Source organism: Leuciscus leuciscus (assembly GCF_965113295.1).
Source record: "Leuciscus leuciscus genome assembly, chromosome: 15".
Taxonomy (NCBI): Eukaryota; Metazoa; Chordata; class Actinopteri; order Cypriniformes; family Leuciscidae; genus Leuciscus; species Leuciscus leuciscus.
In genome coordinates, this window is record NC_138739.1 from 25,795,717 (window position 1) to 25,815,012 (window position 19,296).

Sequence of the window (19,296 nt, forward strand, 5' to 3'; positions counted from 1 at the left end):
TTAAAATACTAAATAGGCAGCTCATTACTTTAGGTTTTGGAAATTGAATTTACCAACAGGCTCTTTCTGGTTCTGGTGCAAAATCTTGATGTTACTGCCATCCATGTTGGCCATATTTATTGTGCCGCCATCCATCCAGAACATCTTCCTGTAGACCACAACAAAACAAGATACATTCAGAGAGATGGATGAGTCTTCAAGATGAAGGATGGGACTCTTTCGCTGTAAGGAACGCGACCCGTGTGAAGGTCGGGGAGGTAGAAAAGAACTTTATCTTCACAATCACCACAGAGCACAAAACAATCAAATAAAGCTGTCTCTATCTCCTTCATACATCTTGATAGCGCGCATGAACCTACCTGACAGATGACTTTCAGAAATGTCGACAGGGTCAGAAGCTAAAACGAGCAGACAGCTGGCGAAAAAAAAAATGTGACACAAGGGGCGCAGATCACGAGAGATATCGAGGAACAAAATAAAACAACATGCTCACTGTTCCATGCTTGAAATCCATAACTGGATTAGAGAATTGCGCTATATTAAATCTCATACAAACAATTGTGAGGAACTGGCTCCATTTTTAATTAGGCTGCATGTCTGGAATCATAATGTATGCTAATTAAAGAGGTGTCACTGGCTAGTCCAACAAGGGTAAGATAAATTTGCATTTCTGATTGGCTGACAACCAGTTTGGCATCGTTAAAGAGTTTATGGCTATAACAATTTGTCAGTCTTAATCAACTCCAAGAAAATGACTAATAACTTAGTTAATTGTGCACACTGAATATAAACAGAGACCTGTTCAGTAATTAGCTTCCTAACTGATGTATCTTACATGCAATTTTCAAGGTAACGAAAGGTGACATTTCGACAGAAGTATGCAATTACTTTTTAATAAAAATAGGACAGTGATCTCTAGCAACACACCGGCCCATAACTTCTCCATTACTGATATGGTTCATTGTTAGCATGGTTTTTGTTACCCTTTAGACGGATGCAGGACGAGACACTTGGGCTTGTCCATGCCGTGAACGACGGTGGTTTTAAGAGATCCGTCAAGACGGGCGACATTAATGTGGGTCTCATCGTTGTCTGAGCTCATCCAGTACATGTTTCTGGACAGCCAATCAATAGCCAGGCCACGGACATTGGATAAGTCTGTAAATAAAAATATTATCAATAAATAATGTAAATTTCTTCTAACATTAAAGGTGCAATGCGCAACATTTCATGTTAAAAATACCCGTTTTTCTAACCCATACATGCTTAAACAATTGCCTGATGGGCTGAATGAGCCCTTCTCTGATCACTGAGATTGCCTCTAAAATCCTGTACAGTAAAATAAATAAGATGGATTCGGGACGGAATGAGCGTGCACACCTCTGGTTGCAGTTTCGCTTGTCGCCAGAGGGGGCATAGTTCTGCAAAAACTCAGAGACTTGCACATTGCACCTTTAAACAGTATTAAACAGTCAAAAATATATTTATTAAATTGTGTTTAATTTAATTGATTTAATACAGTTAATAATTCATTTAAATGTAATCATTTAATAAAGGAAGAATATAACATTATATGTTCATAATTATTTAATATGTTATACAACATACTTGTACTTTTGGTACTTCTATATAAAAAAAAACTATATATATATATATATATATATATATATATATATATATATATATAAACAAACACACACAAGGGTGCTCGATTATAGCAAAAATCATATTCGCGATTATTTTGGTCAATATTGAAATCGGAATATATTGGAAATACTTGCAACCAATATGACAACAATAAGATAATAAGGTATAATGTAATAAAAGTTTTTTTGTTTTTTTTTGTAAAGACACATTTGACTTTATTAGTCAAAGCAGGAAAATTAAAAGCAGTTTGAACCGTGTGAAAATGTAACTGGCAAAATGGACTGCAATGTACCTCCAGACAGGATTGTTTCCAGTTTGGTTCCATTAACGAAAGCTCGTTTTATAGTTCGGGTCTTCACGTCGGCCCAGTAAATCCTCTCGTCTATGGCGTCGTAATCCATCGCTGTGACATCATCAATATCGGGTACGGTGAGGGCCATGATGACGTTGAGGTACGGGTTGTCTATGTTCACTCCTCGAATCTCAGATCTCCGAGCGTATAACAGAAATTTCTTCACAACTGTTCGGGTACATAAATATATAATTCAATTCAAATTGATTCTCAATTGAATTTAGTTTCTCTGTCTCTAGTATCTCCGGGAGTGAAAATATGACCTAAATCAGTTAAGGGGACAAATATAATAAGGGGAATTGAGTGTCCTTACAAAGGCAGCGCTATAAAGACATAAAGCTCAAAGGACTCATACTGTAAATTCTCCTTTCTTGACCTCAAGAGAGATCTCTGGGGCAGCCATTAAAGAGAGATCTCCATTTCAGTCTGTAATGAGTTTAGGTAGGTCACGTAAGTCTCCTGATACACGCTATAATTATTCCAATATCAGACATTCTGCTTTATATCAAGTCCATTCAATTGGATCGCACATTTTGATGAAGAAACCTATGCATTTATATATACAATGTATTCATGTGAAAAAGTGGGATGAAGAAAAAAAATCAGTGCTGTACATTAAACCTTGGCATGTTAAAACACATGCAAGACCAGTAAATCTTCAAATTCAACAGTTTGGGTGTGTGGGTCAAACGTGTCTTGTAAAAGGAAGATCTACAGTCCAGAAGACCGCTTTAGCTCACCTTGGCAGGTTCGGTTGTTGGCTGACAGTTTCATGAGATGTGGACAGGAGCAAGACGCAGAACCATTATAATTTATAAGACAGAGGTGAGAACATTGGCCCCTTCCATTGTTACCATCACATGGATTAGAAGCTGAAAAGATGGGAGAAGAGAGAAAAAAAAAAAAAAAAACATTAATAAAAGAATATCAGAGTACACATGCATCTGCATATGTTATATTCATTCTGCTGGCTAATGATTGATCTGTGAGTCTTTTAGGATTTCTTTAGCTAGTTATTATGCAATGCGGCTTGCATCTATCCACGTAGACCGAAAAACCAAATGCACTCTGCTTAACAAGTGTAATATGTGGATGCTGTGCTGAGTAATTAGGCCCCTTATTCCCAACCCAACAATCCCAGGGTTTCTTCTTGCTCAGAGCAAGGTTGTTACTCCACAACTCTAAATGGGACCTTAAAACACATACGTAACACACAAAAAAAACCCATAAACAAGTCCATAAAAAACAGTTGCTTCAGGCCTAATGAATACAGTAATCTCTATGCCACTCTCTCTAAGCTATTCTGACACATGAAAACCGATAGAGACGCGGGCCAACCTTTTCAAATGCAGACAGGTAATGAAAATGGACATAGAACAGACATCCTGCGCTATAAACAAAATCCCAAAACAGAGTAGGGCCTAAAGCAGGTGCTAAGCCACAGTGCTAAAACAGAGAGCAGAAACAAAAAAAGGAAGAAAAACTATTAGAAATGGTTCAGTCTAAAGATTATTAATTTGATTAAATATATTCATTCATTATTTTGTCGAACTGACTATTAACTTGCATAATTAGTTGGGAAAAAAATATAAGAATGCTATATAAAAAATGTAATATAAAATAAAATTACATAATGTTTGTGAACCTTTATAATAATAATAATAATAATAATATATTTTATTTATTAACTTTTTATTAACTTTTAACTTTATTGTCCCCAGGGGGAAATTATTTTCCACAGCACTGCACAACATAACCAATATAATACAAAAAGACATATTACAAAAAAAACAGCGTTGTCTGTTGTTAAGGTATGTGATGGCTGAGGGAATATATATATATAAACTAAAAAAAAATGTACTAGCCAATGGCGATTCTATTGCCAAGGTGTGTGTAGAGGGTTGAATAAACTCTCAAAACAGTGCAGGTGTTAAGTCACAGGACAAACAGCGATGAGCAGAAACAAAGAAAGTGAGAAAAACTATTGTTGTGTATTTACGAAATGCAAATTGACCTTTCTGTGTTTCCTTATACCCTCCTATGTTACGTGATTGTTTCTACGTCAACACTGTAGACTTTGAGTGTTGAAATAAAACGGAAAGCACTGGTTTACGCTTACTCCTGCCTCTTGTGTATTTATCTAGAAAATATAAGAATATATAACAACTATTAAACATGTTTCAGTCGAAAAAGCTCAGGAACACACTTCTGGCTTAAAAACACACATTTCTAAACTAGCCTATGAGAGGTACATTTCAAAACAACCTGGCTCAAAGCTAGAGATGACAAGTCTAAATATATTGTTCTAAAAATGATTCACTCAAGAACATTTACTTTCATCATCATTTTCAAGGATTCTATGCAGTCGAAGGCTCTTTCACTACTTCAAATCGACTCAAAGTTTGATCAGAACATAAAAAACAGACCCACGATCATACAAAAAACCTTTACACATCTGTGCGGCGTATCCCTCCATCCAAACTCTAGGTTTATAGCTGCCAATCACAATCTGGAACGCTGTGTGAACATTTCCGCCAGCCCATTATGAGTGTTTATCTGGAGTCATGAGTTAACAAAGAGCCTCTTAGCGCCATTAAGGGTGTAATTTTGCTTTGGTGGATGATGCCAAGCTCGATGTGTTGACAGAAGGCTGATTCTTCAACATCTGGCAGATGTACACCCAAGGGGAAAGATGCTGGACAGCCATCACGGGCTGATTCAATTGTGTTTTATTTATGGGGTGTTTTTTTGGCACTTCTTTTGTACTTCATTGCCCAAACGGTGAACAAATTCTATTAGGCCAATTAAAAGTAGGTTACAGAAGGAGGGACAGATTTCAAGCACATTTTCAGTGTTGACTGAACTGATGCATGCTACAAGAAATTACCCAGAGGTCATTAGTGGTGTACCAGTAAGCAACCACCCAGTACGCACTACAAATCAGTTAAAACACCCAAGCAACTCTTATAGCAACCATCAGAACACATTAGTGACTGATTTAGCATCATGGTGTTGAATTATTGCTTGGATATGCAGTCACAGTAAAATGTAAACAAACAAACAAATAAATAAACAAATACAATTATTCCGTGTTATTGCAACATCTAATAGGAATAGAGAAACAAAAAACAACAAAAGAAATAAGAAACAAAAAACTAAAATTAAAATTAAATGGAAAAGAAACCAAACAAAACAAAAACAAAAAGCACCAATACACATATTTTGAAATAAATTCAATGTTTTTGCAGCATTTTATAGGAATAGAACAAAAAATCCATTTTATATTTTTCAAAATAAAAAAATAAAAATAAAAAATAAATAAATAAAAAAAAATAAAAAAAACAACAACAAAAAAAACACCAATAGACAGATATTTCTCCAAGTTATATTTCAGCTTTTTTGTTGTTGTTCTAATAGTTCTAAAGTGCATTTAGAAAGTCATAACAGAAAGTGTTTTTTAATTAATAAACAAACAAATAGTATCTTTCTACTATAAACCTTACAGTAGAAAAAGTTTTTTTTTTAATGTTTTTGCAGCATCTTAAAGGAATAAAGAACTAAATAAAATAAAATAAACAACAAAATAAAATCTTTGAAAAGCACATTTAGTTTTTAGAAGGAAAGTCAGAACAGAAATGTGACCTTGTAGTGTTTGACTGTCTGTTTCCTATTTCAGAAATGATGGGGATTCTTGATGGGAATCAAGGGAGTTCTTGACGAGACAGCTTTGCAGCCAATTAGTCCCTAAAATCTTCTATTGCGAAATGGGAATGTGCCAAAACTGGGTCTTTGAACGCTGTTAATCCAACATGACAACTTCGCTCAATCTAGAGATTTCTCTCATTATGTTCTTTGGATCCTTCAAATCATCATCTGTTCAAAGTCCCTCTAGACAGTTTTGAAAGACAGAAGATGGTTTCTTACTTTGTGGCTGCCTGCTGGGATGGTATATCTCCAGGTCAAAGGGTTGGGCGCTGGTTTTTTGGATCACGGTCACATTGGCTCCGGTCCATTTGTTGGCTTTGGTCAATGTGTTGGTCCTCCAGTCGGTCCAATAGACGTCCCCTCCAAAGAGAGACACGGCGAAGGGGTGAGAGAGGAGCTCGTGTCCTCGAAGAATTTCAATCACCCCTGTGCCGTCATACAGAGCGGAGTATATCGCGTCAGATCTGAGGAGAGACAAATAATCATAGTAATCATCATCATCATATTATTGAATGATGATAGTCATAGTCATCATAGTCAACATGAAATCAAAACATGCCTTATTTACTTTCTTAACACACGTTTCCACACACACACTGTCAAACTGAATCAAATCGAAGATTGCAAATCTTTGAATTACATCACTTTGAACTGCATTAATTCAATAAATTCAATTGAGTCGAGTACAGAGGTAAATGATATTCATTACATTTGATTCGATTCAATTCAGGTTGATTTGATTCGAGTCATGTCAAGTCAATACAAGTAAAAACAAATCAACAAATCAAACTTCATAAATCTAGTTTAATTCTGAATTACAGCAATTCAGTTAACTTAACTGAGTATAGCCAAATCAACCTGAAACGAACTAAACTTAAAACATTTTGTTCAACTCTAAATTACATCAGTTAATTGAACTGAACTAATTTGATTTAATTTTAATTCCAATTAGAATCAAATCGACCAACTTTCAACTCTGAATTACATAATTTTATTTACCTGACAGTCAAATCAACCTGAAATGAACTCAATCAAATCTAAATTCTGAACCAAATCTAAATCTGAATCAAACTAAACCTTGTTTCACTCTAAATTTCAGTATGTCGATTAAATTGAATTAAACCTCTACAAATAAAATCAAACCAAATCAACCTGAACTAAATCAAATAAAAAAATAAAAAAATAAAATGTACTCTATATTATGTCAATTCAATTAACGCGATTCAAAAATCTAAATGAATACCATCATGCTATAAATAATTGTTTTCACTTTGAAACCTATTTGAAATTAGTTACATTAGGTTACAAAAGTAAAATGGGTTGTGGACACCACAAACTTTTGTTGACCTAAAATGTGAAATACGGTAATATTTTTGTATTAAATAAAACAACAAAACATAGGATATATTCTACATGTTTACAACAAGGAGTTTACTGCAAATAACAGAAGTATAAAGTCTAAAACAGTCACAATAGTCTATAAGAGTCCACTGAAGCCTTGTCGAAAGAGACAGCTGAGAGAAAAAGAAAGAAACTGTGTTGACAGACTGTGAGAAAAAAAGGAATGTGTGATCTGAATGTAGCAGAGACAAAAATGAGGCAATCGAAAGCAGAGAATTGATCAGATTCTTCATTAAATCCTAGAATCTCATTATCTGAATATTAATTTGCGCTGCATTTGGAGCCACCGGGCACATGAGGAATTGAACAAGCGCTGAGAGAAATGTAAGATGAGAGTTTATGAATGTGTCAAGACAGCAAAATTGCCATGCTTCTGCTTTGTAAGATTCAAAAAAATACTTGATGGGCAAAATTATAATCTATAGTAATAGCATCTCTCCGTCAACCTGTAATTTTTTCGCCAGCTGAGGTGGATCTCGATTTTAAACGGGTAAAAAAACACATTAATCATTCAACAAAAACCTGGCACTTGAATTTGTTACCAACGACTGAATCCGAGCTTGTTCCCAATTACCTCCCAAATCCACCCTGTACGTCACAGCCAAAACATTCCCTACACGATCTTGTCTTGGGAAAACCTCGCAAAATAACCCAACAGAAGAGTGTGCGTATCCTTTCTTACCGTGCGTCCGTCCATACTATCCTGCTCTCCATGTGATCCAAGGTGAGTCCGTTGGGCCAGGCGCCGGTATCCATGTCCTTGAAAACCACATGTCGCCGTTTCCCACTCATGGAAGCGCCTTCGATGCGAGGAAACGTGGCATCCCAATCGGTCCAGAACAGGGCACTGTTGACGACAAAACTCAAGTGTTTAAACGACTTTCAAAACGAGGGCTACTTGCAAACCACATCCTCATTAAAAGCATCAGCATTAGTGCAATTACAAAACAGGTAAGAATGTGTAATGGGCCAATTTCATGGTAATATCCCTTCTGGAAATCATTTAAAAAGCTCTTTTATGGGTGATTAGACTGGTTCATTACATTTCTCAAACCACCGCAAGGAGCTATCAATCACTGAAGTTCTTCATTAAACCTATGAAGTAATTGGAAAACTGGTGCCGCTTGCTATTGTTTCCACTCAAAGTTGAGGCCATATTGGGGAACGCACCCTTGGCCGGGGTCCACAGCGATCGCCCGAGGGTGTTCCATTCCCCCGGCAATCAGGGTGGTCCGTAATTCGCCGTTCAGCTTGGACACCTCAATCTGGTCCAAGTTACTGTCGATCCAGTAGAGATTTCCCGCTACCCAATCAACAGCAAGGCCCTCTGGAGTGGCTAGACCATGTTGGACCACCACCTCGATCGCAGAAACACCTGCCAAAAAAAACAATCGGGTAATTTGCTGTGAGGAAAAACAACAGTCTACGGTTGTTAGCTTGTCGGTCAAGTTCACGATTACTCGGATTTGGTGTTTGGTGAGTGTTCATTTTGGAGCCTATGAAGTGTATGAAAAGAAGAAAAAAACTTTAACAAAGCCCTCAAGACAAAGTGATTCCCACTTTCTTTCACTGTCTCTCAATGCCTACTCATCAGTTCCTTTGTGACACGAGTGTAAATTACTTCTCTCACATTTTGGGGCTTTTGATGCTGAAATTTTAACACAGTTGGTAGAATGACTTTGCTTTTTAAGTGTAAAACAGAGCTAAAGAAAGAGCTCTCAATATGCTGAACAATAAGGATAAGAAACATGAAAAAACTTGACAGAACACTAGTTTTTTCTTCACATAAATGTAGAATTTGAATTTGATTTACTCTTTTTTTTGTATCACCTGTTCTAGAACAACTCTATACTGATAACAACAAATATAAAATATAAAGAAATAGCATAAAATATAATAATAATAATAATAATATTATGTTATCACAATTGAATTCAATAATAAATAAAATAAAATATAAAAAATTAAATAAAATAAAATGTCCATTGTGTTGCTAACACCTTCAGAGATTAATAATTAATTTCACTCATTAAATCAGATAATATTAAAAGTCAGTCTTCATCCTGAAGGTCCTCTTCCCATAATTCACCAACTGTAAGTTTAACATCATCATATTTTCACAGGTTTTGTGATTTTAAGTAGTTTTAAGCTTATATTTTTTGTTGCAACCATGATGTCAACTTACATCATACATACTGTAAAAATTGTTTAGGACTGTGATTCAATTTCCCTAACTTTAAGTAGGTAATATAAGTAACTACAAAAGTCAGGGGGGAGGAAATGACTACTGCAATACTTTTGTCAACACTATCAGCTGTCAACTGCACTTTGAAACCATCCTGAATGTATCCTGTAGTGAACACTAGATTTGTCAGTATTTATAAACAATTTTTGACACACTATTTATGTATCTGGCTGTGTTGGAGTGACAGGCAAGGAAAACACACATTTTGTGAGAAAATGTAAGAAGCAGAAGGCTGCACTTGAACGTAGGTGAATATCTCTGAACACTTTCATCCAAATTAATTCCTTGACAAAAACTCTTTCCAGTTTTGCATTTGTCTGTCCCAGTACTCAAGAATCAGTGCATGATATACTGTAAGTTCCATTACATTATACAGGGTGGGCCATTTATATGGATACACCGTGGTGGCATGGGAGTGGTTGGTGATATTGAGGTCCTGTTTGTGGCACATTAGTATATGTCATGGTCACCACCCATCTTGAGGAGTTTGCCCCCTCACATGTACTGGTGTGCCACAAACGGGACTTTGGTGTCACCAGCCATTCCCATGTTGTTGCGGTGTATCCATATAAATGGCCCACCCTGTAGTATAGCCTGTATGGTATAATATTTGCAGTGTCATAAACAATGTAAAAAAAATAAAAATGCCATACCGCCACCCTCTGACAGCTTCCCACGGTAAATTTTGTCCTCTACGACATCGGTCCAATACAGCAGGCTCTGGCTGAAATGGAAATCCAAAGCGATGGTGTTCCTGAGCCCGGGGACTAACAGGCTGTAGTCGCCCCTTTGCAGGTTGATGCGACGAATTTCGTGTCGGATGGAAAAAATGATGAACGCTTCAAAAGGATCTACAAAAGCAACAGAAAACAGACGGCAAATAACAAAGAATGCATGCAGCCTTAAGTTAAGTTAAGCAACATGTCCTGTATAGGACTGTGAAAGTTAAGCAAACATGTCCTCTAAAGGACAGTGAAAATGCATTAATAAGTTTAATGTTGACCAGTTGGTCCTATAAAATCACTGTGTGTAGTTTAAGATTTTTTAAACAAATTGCAGGCTAATAAATGTAAATGTAAAATCGGCAAAAAGCAAGATATTATCTGTTAATTTAAAGTAAGTAAAGTCTAAAGTAAAGAAGCATTTTAAAATTGACCAATGCTGTGATATTAAAATAGAAAAGTAGTTTAAGTATCTTATAAGTACCTTATTAAAAAATAAAAAAAAGATTTGATGAAAACTATGCTTTGAAAGGGTCAACAAAATTGACCAAAAAGGCAAGAAACTGGTAAAGCAATGTTATTAATGGAAAAAAAGATAAATTAATTGAAATTATAATAATAAGAAAAAAATATATTTTTAATAATGTTAGTACATTCCATGCTATGAATAAAGCAAAAACTCAAGCCTACTTCTCTGAGACAGGAGATGAAACCTGACAGCATTTTGACAGCTCTGAAAATTGAGCCGTGTGTTCGAGTAAAAGCTTGTTTTCCTTTTTATTAAAACGTGTTACTTAGTGCTCTTTGCGCATATGTTCCTCTCCACTCTCATAAAGTGCGCCAGAGTCGGAGCTCTCTAATCTTTCCCAACACAAACAGTTGCTTTGGATCTTTTGTAAAGTCAAATCGCTAAGATGAAACGCATATATTACAGATGCATTTTACACTTTAAACTAAATGCACATCCTCTCTCTAGGACCGAAAATATGAACTAATTTGTTCTGAGTCACTGATTCATTTACTTGTCATTTTCCAGGCATTTATCCGTGTAATTTACAGTCCAGAAATTGCAGGGTCATTCAGTTCCCCTGAGGTTAATTGCCTTGCGGTCTGGACTCTAATCTGGTTTTAACCCTATTTGGGATTGAAGTTTGTGTGCAATAAATTCAGATAGTTAATCGTTAGCAAATGTCCCACGGTTTACCTGTACTGTGGCAGCTGTCTCCATCAAGTCCAAGACTCCAGCCAGGATAGCAGGAGCATTTCACAGTATTCTTGTTCTGTTCACACACTTGGCTGCAGCGTAGATGCTTGGTACAGAAATCCAGAACCTCGCAGGTCCGGCCATCCGAGCCCAGCTGGAACCCGGCCGGACAGGAACACACCACCCCTTTACCCGGCGCCACCAAGCACTCGTGACTGCAGCCACCCTTCCGAACTGAACACTCATCTAAGTTGGAGAAAGACAGCAAGGGAGGAGGATTAGTGTCATTATTGTCACTTCAGAAGAAAATAGCAGGGTCCGAACAGTGAGACGACGGCAAGAACTGATGGAATTCCTCAGTAGACATACGGTTGAACAGCAGGGAGTCGTAGACGCTTGAAGGAGCCGAAGGAAATAGACGGAGAATGAACAAACAAAAAAGGGTTTGGTGCTCTCCGTTTGGTCCAAGAGCAACTGAAAGCAAGTGGACTGTCTATTACCGCTTCATAGTTCCATATGTCTCATAAATTCAGGCACTAGAGGAAGGCTGTTTACAGTCTCAGAATAAATGTTGTACCCTTTAGGGTTTCAAAGGCTTGTCACTGGGGCAGTAACCTTTGTACATTATTTATCTCAATAAGGCCCATTGTAGTACCTTAAGGTACACATTAATGCTCTAATGTACTAATATACACCTTTTACAGGTAGATAAGGGTATTTCAAGGGTTAAGGGTACTTCCCCAGTTATAAAATACAATAGCTTGTCACTGTGGCAGTACCCTCTGTACTTTATTTACCCCTAAAAGGTTCATAGTAGTACATAAGGGTGCATACTACTCGGTACTAATATGCAGTGGCGTAACTTTGTTTTAAAAAGTGTGTGGGACAGGTGTGTGTGTGTGTGGGGGGGGGGGGTGCAAAAATAACATTACAGTGTGCAGAAATCAATTTCAATATTACATTGGGTTTAATTTGTTGTTTAATGAAATCTGCTAATACATATTGTTAGTGTCAATAATTTTCACGTGAATAAATTCATAGATCCACTTAATTTGCGCGCGTACTTTAATGGTCTAGTGGCGTAACTTTTGCCAAGCGTGTCAGAGGTTCTGGGTTCTAATCCGCACTCGTATAGTTTTTTTTTTTTTTTTTTTTATCAAAACTGAAAATGTTCATCAGTGGTTGTATCAAGCAGGGACACATTTGTGTGCAGTTTATTTTGTGATAGAGAGTCTCCGCAACGGCATTAAGTGATAGATTGAAGCGTGCGTTCAAGTTAAGAACACTGTATCCGCGCCACAAGATAGCAGCGACAAAGAGCACTCAGCTTAACTTAAAAAACAACACGTTTCAGCGCTAGATCGCCTCTTATTTAAACAAACAAAATTAATGATCTGCTAGTTAACTGGAGATGATTTCTTTATTTGTATTAGGTACATCCATGCCGCGATTTGTTTCAAAAAGTGCTATGCTAATACGCACTTTTTAGGAGTAGATAAGGTACATTTTAAGGTACAGAGGGGTACTGCCCCAGTGACAAGCTGTTGAACCCATTTTAAAGGTCCAATTTTCTTTCTGAGAGAGCATCAACTAAACAATGGGACACAAAACTATGGCTAAAATGTTTTGCTGTGTATGTTCTTCCAGTATATCTATTATTTTTAGTTTTTCTTAAAATGAACGCTCAGAGGCACAGAACTCCAAACATTTTTTCCACCCTTAGCATCACTTTATTGTGATTTATGGCCGAAGGCTGTAGGTTTGGACAATGCAATTTGGCGGTGTGTCATCGAAGTGGCCCCATGGTGAGATGCTAAATGGAAAACTGTTGTTGAGTATTAGCTGAAGTTTTCATCTAGCAGTATATATGTTAGCCTCTTGGGTGATGAGCTCAATAATGCTATTTCTAACAGTGATGATAAAGTGAATACTTTCAAATGGCTTTTTTTAATCCACTTGTGTACAACATTAATTCACTTGGAAGGAAAAATCGTTTTTTTTTTTTTTTTTTTTACGGACAGTAAATTATTAGTAAATTATTGAGGGATAGAAAGGTTATCACAATAAAAAAAAGAAGCTTTTAATCTCTTTGCTTTAGAAGGTCTGTGACTATTTACAGGCATTAAACATCTGTAACAGTAAACATCTGTAAACATCTATATTTAAATACTTTCTCTTATCCCAATTTAAAATGCAACAACTATATGAAATACATTCATAGTCACAAAAAAGGCCACAGAGGGATTCAAGGTAACACCACCTTGAACAGCAAGTGGTTTCAAGGTTTAAATGAAGCGCCTAGTACTGACAGAGGATAATGCATCCATAAACCTCAAGGCAGTCAGATTGGTGGAGTCGCGGAGTGAATAAAAATGTGCTAGACAGACACTCAAATGGAAAACAACAAAGCACAGGCAGGGGAGATGAGAGGGACAGAAATGGATCATTGATGAGGGAAAAGAGCTCAAAAAGGTATAAAACGGCAAATGGAAGAACATTCAATCAGGCTACGGTACAATCTGGCACTAGCGATACTGAGGAGTCTTGGGGTCTGAGAGAAGTAACTAATACAGTAGAGAAAATTAAAAAAGTTCCAACAGGGCGATAATGGATCTTCCTGGACCGAGAGTCATGCTCATGCTCAAAATAAATTAAAAAAACTCCTTGACTTTGTGAAAAAGGTCTGACTTCATCATCTTGGTTTTGTCATGTTGAATGCCTTTATTTAAAGTTTTAAATCCATAAACTAAATCAGATGGATGGATGGATGGATGGATGGATGGATGGATGGATGGAAGGAATATCTTATTCTAAAGTAGGTATATTTGTGTCTTATTTTCTGGTTAAAATAGATCTAGCACAATTTGTACCAATGCTATGGCATTTAGATTTTGGCCATGTTTAGGCCAAAAGTGTCAAACTGTGTGTCAAATATCATCAGGTTGCATTTAAACGAACTGTAGTTCACAATCCTAGTGTCTAGAAGACAGAAGATGTTTGGAGGTCCCAAAGCAAAGAGGGCTTCAGGGCACAGGCCAGCAGGTTCATTCACACATCTTCTGTAGCCTTGAAAAAAGCAGCCGCAGGGTAATACTTTAAAAAAGCCTAGTGAGATCAGGAAATATCTGTTGGGTTCAACTCAGAGATGTACAGAGTAGAAAAATAGCCGGTTCATCCATGAAGAGTCTCATGTTAATGTTGAGTTGGATCAGCTACGGAATGACAATCTGGTTGGAGCATTTGAGTTGCATACCAACAATGAAAAAAAACTTGGTGGCCTATACCTCACCAAGATTCACTCAACAAAAGTGGGAACGTGATATGGAGGCTCATTCATCATGATTAGTTCTATTATGTGCAGGCTAGGTCTGTTTTAAACAATATTTATAGAACTCTGGAATTTTTTTGAAATGTTTCTAGACCATTGGGTTTTGACAATTTCGTATTTATCTTACGGCTTGACCAGGGTGGGTGCATTTATCTCTGCCAGTGGCTAGCAGAATGTGTGTTCAGCCCAGCTTTGTGCAAGATATTTTAGCAGGATATTGAGAGTGTGCTTAAAGTTAATGGGGGTTTGATTGGCCCTTTTTAAAATTAATAGAGGCATTAGACTGAAATACGATATTAAATGCTTTTTTTCAGGCCTGCTGAACCTGTGCTTGCTGGGATTCAGGCTATGGTTTAAGGCTTTTTAATTTAGTGGCAACATTAATGACACTATTGCTTTATTCAAAGGCCAGTGAGATAGAAAGATGCAATCAAAATAATTAAATAAGTTATATATAATTTAAGAAAAATTGCACAATCATTTTAGAAAAAAAAGATATGAGTTTATTATTCTTAGTTTAATGGCACTGTTTTTCTCTCATTTTAAAGGTGCATTAAGCAACTTTTCATGTTAAAAATACCCGTTTTCTAACCCATACATGCTTAAACAATTGCCTGATGGGCTGAATGAGCCCTTCTCTGATCACTGAGATTGTCTCTATAATCCTGTAAAGTAAAATAAATAAGAGGGCCGGAATTTTAGACTGGGCGTGACGTCATGCGCGTTCACGGCACGCTCACATAGCTATGTCTGGCAGGTTTGTGTATTCGCCGGCATTCTCCGTAGAAGATGGATTGTAAGAGACCTGCTTGTAGTTCATTTCAAACACCAACGCAAACTCCACGCAACATAAAAAAAAGAAAACTTGTCTCTAGTGCAACCAAAAGGGCAAAATTGGACTCAGACAGGCGTCGGAATAAGACGAGAGTAAACATAGGGACAGCAGTTGAAGTGCCATTTAATTGTTTATTACCTTGAGACAATTGAGTGTACTTATTTGACCGACTGTGCTTTGAGCTTTTACAAAGTAACAACTTATATTGTTCATGAACGTGTTTCCATAATAAAACAATCATAAGTGGATACAGTAAACACATAACACAGTTCAACATGGAGATAGATGGAAATAAAAAACGAAGTTTTCTACTACCCCCGTTTTTCCCTCACACATAAGTGTGTAATTTACTCAATTGCCTTTCCTTTCACATATTTAAAATGACTTGCAGATTTATAACTTTATTGCCTCTGAAGACATTATGATTGTAAACAAAAGATTTGCGGCTGATGCTCCTTTGGTTATGAACAGCTCGTGCTCGTGCTCGTGCAAGCGTGCGTGTGCGTGTGGTCCATGAGCGTGCACATCTCTGGCTGCAGTTTCACTTGCCGCCAGAGGTGGCATAGTTCTGCAAAAACTCAGAATCTTGCTTAATGCACCTTTAATAAAATATTCAACCAAATTTAATGAGGTATATGCTTAGAACAAGAAGAAAACTGTAGTAATGGGTTAAAAAAGAACTTTAATTTTTCTTTTTTTTCTTCTTTTTTTTAAAGAAGGTTTACAAGTGGTAAACAATTGCTTTTTAATTTAAATCTGTTACTTGATTCAAATGTTAGTTTCAACATTTACGAATACATTATTAAAATAAAAAGTTGTATTTGTTAACATTAGTTAATGAACTGTGAATGTGAACTAACATGAACAAAAAATGAACAGCTGCATTTTATTATCACTCATTGTTATTTCATTTGAGTTGATACGTTAAATAATGTTAACAAATGTGACTTTATTGTAAAGTCTAAACAAGAAAATATATTTTTAATAAAGTTTATTATTCTTAACTTAAAAGCAAACTGTTTTCTCTCATTTTAATAATATATTAACATAATTTAATAAAGTTTATGCTTTAAACAAAAATGAATTTCTTTTACAAATGTGTTAATAAATGTATCTCAGTAAAAAAGTGGTAAAGAATTGCTATTACATTTTATTTAAGAATTTTGACTGTACATGTTTATTAATGTGTATATAATCATTTAAAATAATTTAATCATTTTTAAAAATCTGATCCGTTTGTTCAGATAGTGTTCTCAAAATCCGGCATATCTACATTTGTTGCCATAGTGATGACTTCCGCCAAGAGACATACAAAAGAAGCTGTCATTGTAGAAAGCGAAAATTTGGCACATGCTGTGTTCAAAAATTGCTCACCCATTTGCCCATTCTCCATTCTTTACAAAGAGAATAGCACATATGAGCACAAAAGAGTGAATTCAGCTGAGGATGATTTTTGTTAGTATACAACATTATAGCTTTAACTTGAACAACTTTCAACTGAAATCTGATCTGACTGTTCAAACTGAGACTTTGCACTAAAATCTGATTTTAAACCACATATTGATTCGGTTTAGGTGAGGTTTGCTAAAATCAGATTCTATGTGGTTAAGTGCTACAAACAATTAAACCGTTTTGAGTCGGATACGCCTAAAAGTCGAATTTTCTGAACAAAACCTAATTATTTCGGTTGAAAGGAGGAAATAAATTCAGTCCAATATCTTCTCTGGCCTCTCTGGATGATATTTCAGCTAAATGTCATGTGTGGGGAGTATGAGATATATATTGAATTTGTTGCGCTCATGTCATTCCTCACACTTGATTCATACTTTGCACAAACATAAGGTGATTCACATGCTAGATGGTGGATAATATTATGTATTTTAGATTCCTCAGTCATTACTGAGGAACATACGGAGTCTGTTTCTCTTCTCTCACATGTCCTCAGAGGCCAGTTTGCAGTGTGCACTCCAGCATTAATCAGTGTGTGTGTGATTTTGTGTGTTTGTGTGTGTGTGTGTGTGTGTATATGGAGGAGCAGATAGATGTAATTGGCCCTAAGCTATATTCCAGCACTACCTCATCTCACCTGAGGGAAGAGATCTCTCTCTGAAGCTTTCCTAAATGAACCTTAATACACTCTCACTAAAATCCACCAATTCCCCAAGAGCCACACACAGCATTCGGGCTCACGTCCACACACATATGGTACACTTGTCACAAAAAAAGGAACAAATCCATTTATAGCACATTAAACAATGACAGAGGCAAGATTTAAATAAAGTATTGAGGAGTCTATAAGTAAAATATTCATTGAGGTGTTTATAAAGTGTAAATTTGTGTTTTGGAAGAAATAGGTTGAAATTAAATGGAAATGACACCCCTTCTATGGAGAAATAAATAAAAGTTTGAGTATTTTTGGCCCGTTTTCCAGTAATAATATCTAAACATCTATCAAAACGAGAGAGAAGGAAAAGTATGCAAGATAAGAAACTGTATAATAATAATAATAATAATAAAATGCATTACTACATAATTAATTACATAATAATATATAGTATTATCTTGCATAGTAACAGAATGAATAGTTATCATTCCCTTAAAACAATATTTATTGAGGGTTGTTTAAAACGAGACAAAAATTGCATATTGCAGTTTAGAAAAATAAACATCAGATATTTATATTTATTGCAACAAGACTTATCATAAAGCAAATGCATTTTTATGTTTAAAGGAACCGTATGTAAGAAATGTATTTCAATTAATCATAAAATGGCCCTGATATGTCACTAGACATTAATAAATCATGTTCATTTAAAATACTTATATCACTGACAACAGTAGTCCGGCCAGGATATTGTCATTTAAAAGTGAAGTTGCAGCCCTCAACTGATGTTGATGTTGTCATGTTGTGTTTGTGTTCTGAAGCGCCACCCTCCACCTATCTACCAATCACGAAGTCAGTAGTGTTTCGGCTTCCGGGTTGCCAGCTCTGCTCTAGTTACCACAGCTGCAGCTACAAACGTGTCGGATAAAAAATGCCAGCCTATCTGGCAACCTCGAGTCAGGGGAGAGGGGGAGGGGATACACCGCTCTACAGTAATTTGAAAGTGCTTGCAGTACCAGTTTTGGCCACAATCTAACATACGGTCCCTTTAATGTATGTTTAGATGTTTATGGAAGCCAAATTGTGAATTTTCATTTCACATTTGTGACTTTCTTTCCTGAAAATTTTACTTTATAATCACATGATATTATATTTCACAACTACAACTATTTCTTATTTAAAATCATTTATAGCCAGCAGCCATGTCACCCTGTATCCCAAGACTGGTTGCCCACTGAAGCTAAGCAGGGCTGAGCCTGGTTAGTACCTGGATGGGAGACCTCCTGGGAAAAACCAGGTTGCTGCTGGAAGAGGTGTTAGTGAGGCCAGTAGGGGGTGCTCACCCTGTGGTCTGTGTGGGTCCTAACGCCCCAGTGTAGTGACGGGGACTCTATACTGTCAAAGAGCACCGTCCTTCGGATGAGACGTAAAACCGAGGTCCTGACTCTCTGTGGTCATTAAAAATCCCATGGCACTTCTCGTAAAGAGTAGGGGTGTAACCCCGGTGTCCTGGCCACATTCCACCCATTGGCCCTTAACAATCATGGCCTCCTAATAATCCCCTTCCATTGATTTGGCTCTATCACTCTCTCTCCTCTCTCCACCTATAGCTGGTGTGTGGTGAGCGCACTGGCGCCGTTGTACTGTGGCTGCCGTCGCATCATCCAAGTGGATGCTACACACTGGTGGTGGTTGAGGAGAGATCCCCTGATATGATTGTAAAGCGCTTTGGGTGTACAGTAGTACATATGAA

General features: G+C 36.7%; 1 protein-coding gene across 2 annotated transcripts in view; it reads right to left on the reverse strand.

Moving 5' to 3' along the window:
* lrp1ba (low density lipoprotein receptor-related protein 1Ba) overlaps positions 1–19,296 on the reverse strand; it is a 259,135-nt gene that overhangs the window by 126,727 nt on the left and 113,112 nt on the right. For both annotated transcript variants that reach the window (XM_082138205.1, XM_082138204.1), the window contains 9 exons: positions 11,277–11,522; positions 10,004–10,201; positions 8,276–8,480; positions 7,788–7,952; positions 5,924–6,168; positions 2,740–2,871; positions 1,940–2,167; positions 984–1,158; positions 54–148 (listed from right to left, as the gene is read on the reverse strand). In XM_082138205.1, coding sequence (XP_081994331.1) covers positions 54–148; positions 984–1,158; positions 1,940–2,167; positions 2,740–2,871; positions 5,924–6,168; positions 7,788–7,952; positions 8,276–8,480; positions 10,004–10,201; positions 11,277–11,522 — 1,689 coding nt within the window. The remainder of the gene's footprint in view (positions 1–53; positions 149–983; positions 1,159–1,939; positions 2,168–2,739; positions 2,872–5,923; positions 6,169–7,787; positions 7,953–8,275; positions 8,481–10,003; positions 10,202–11,276; positions 11,523–19,296) is intronic.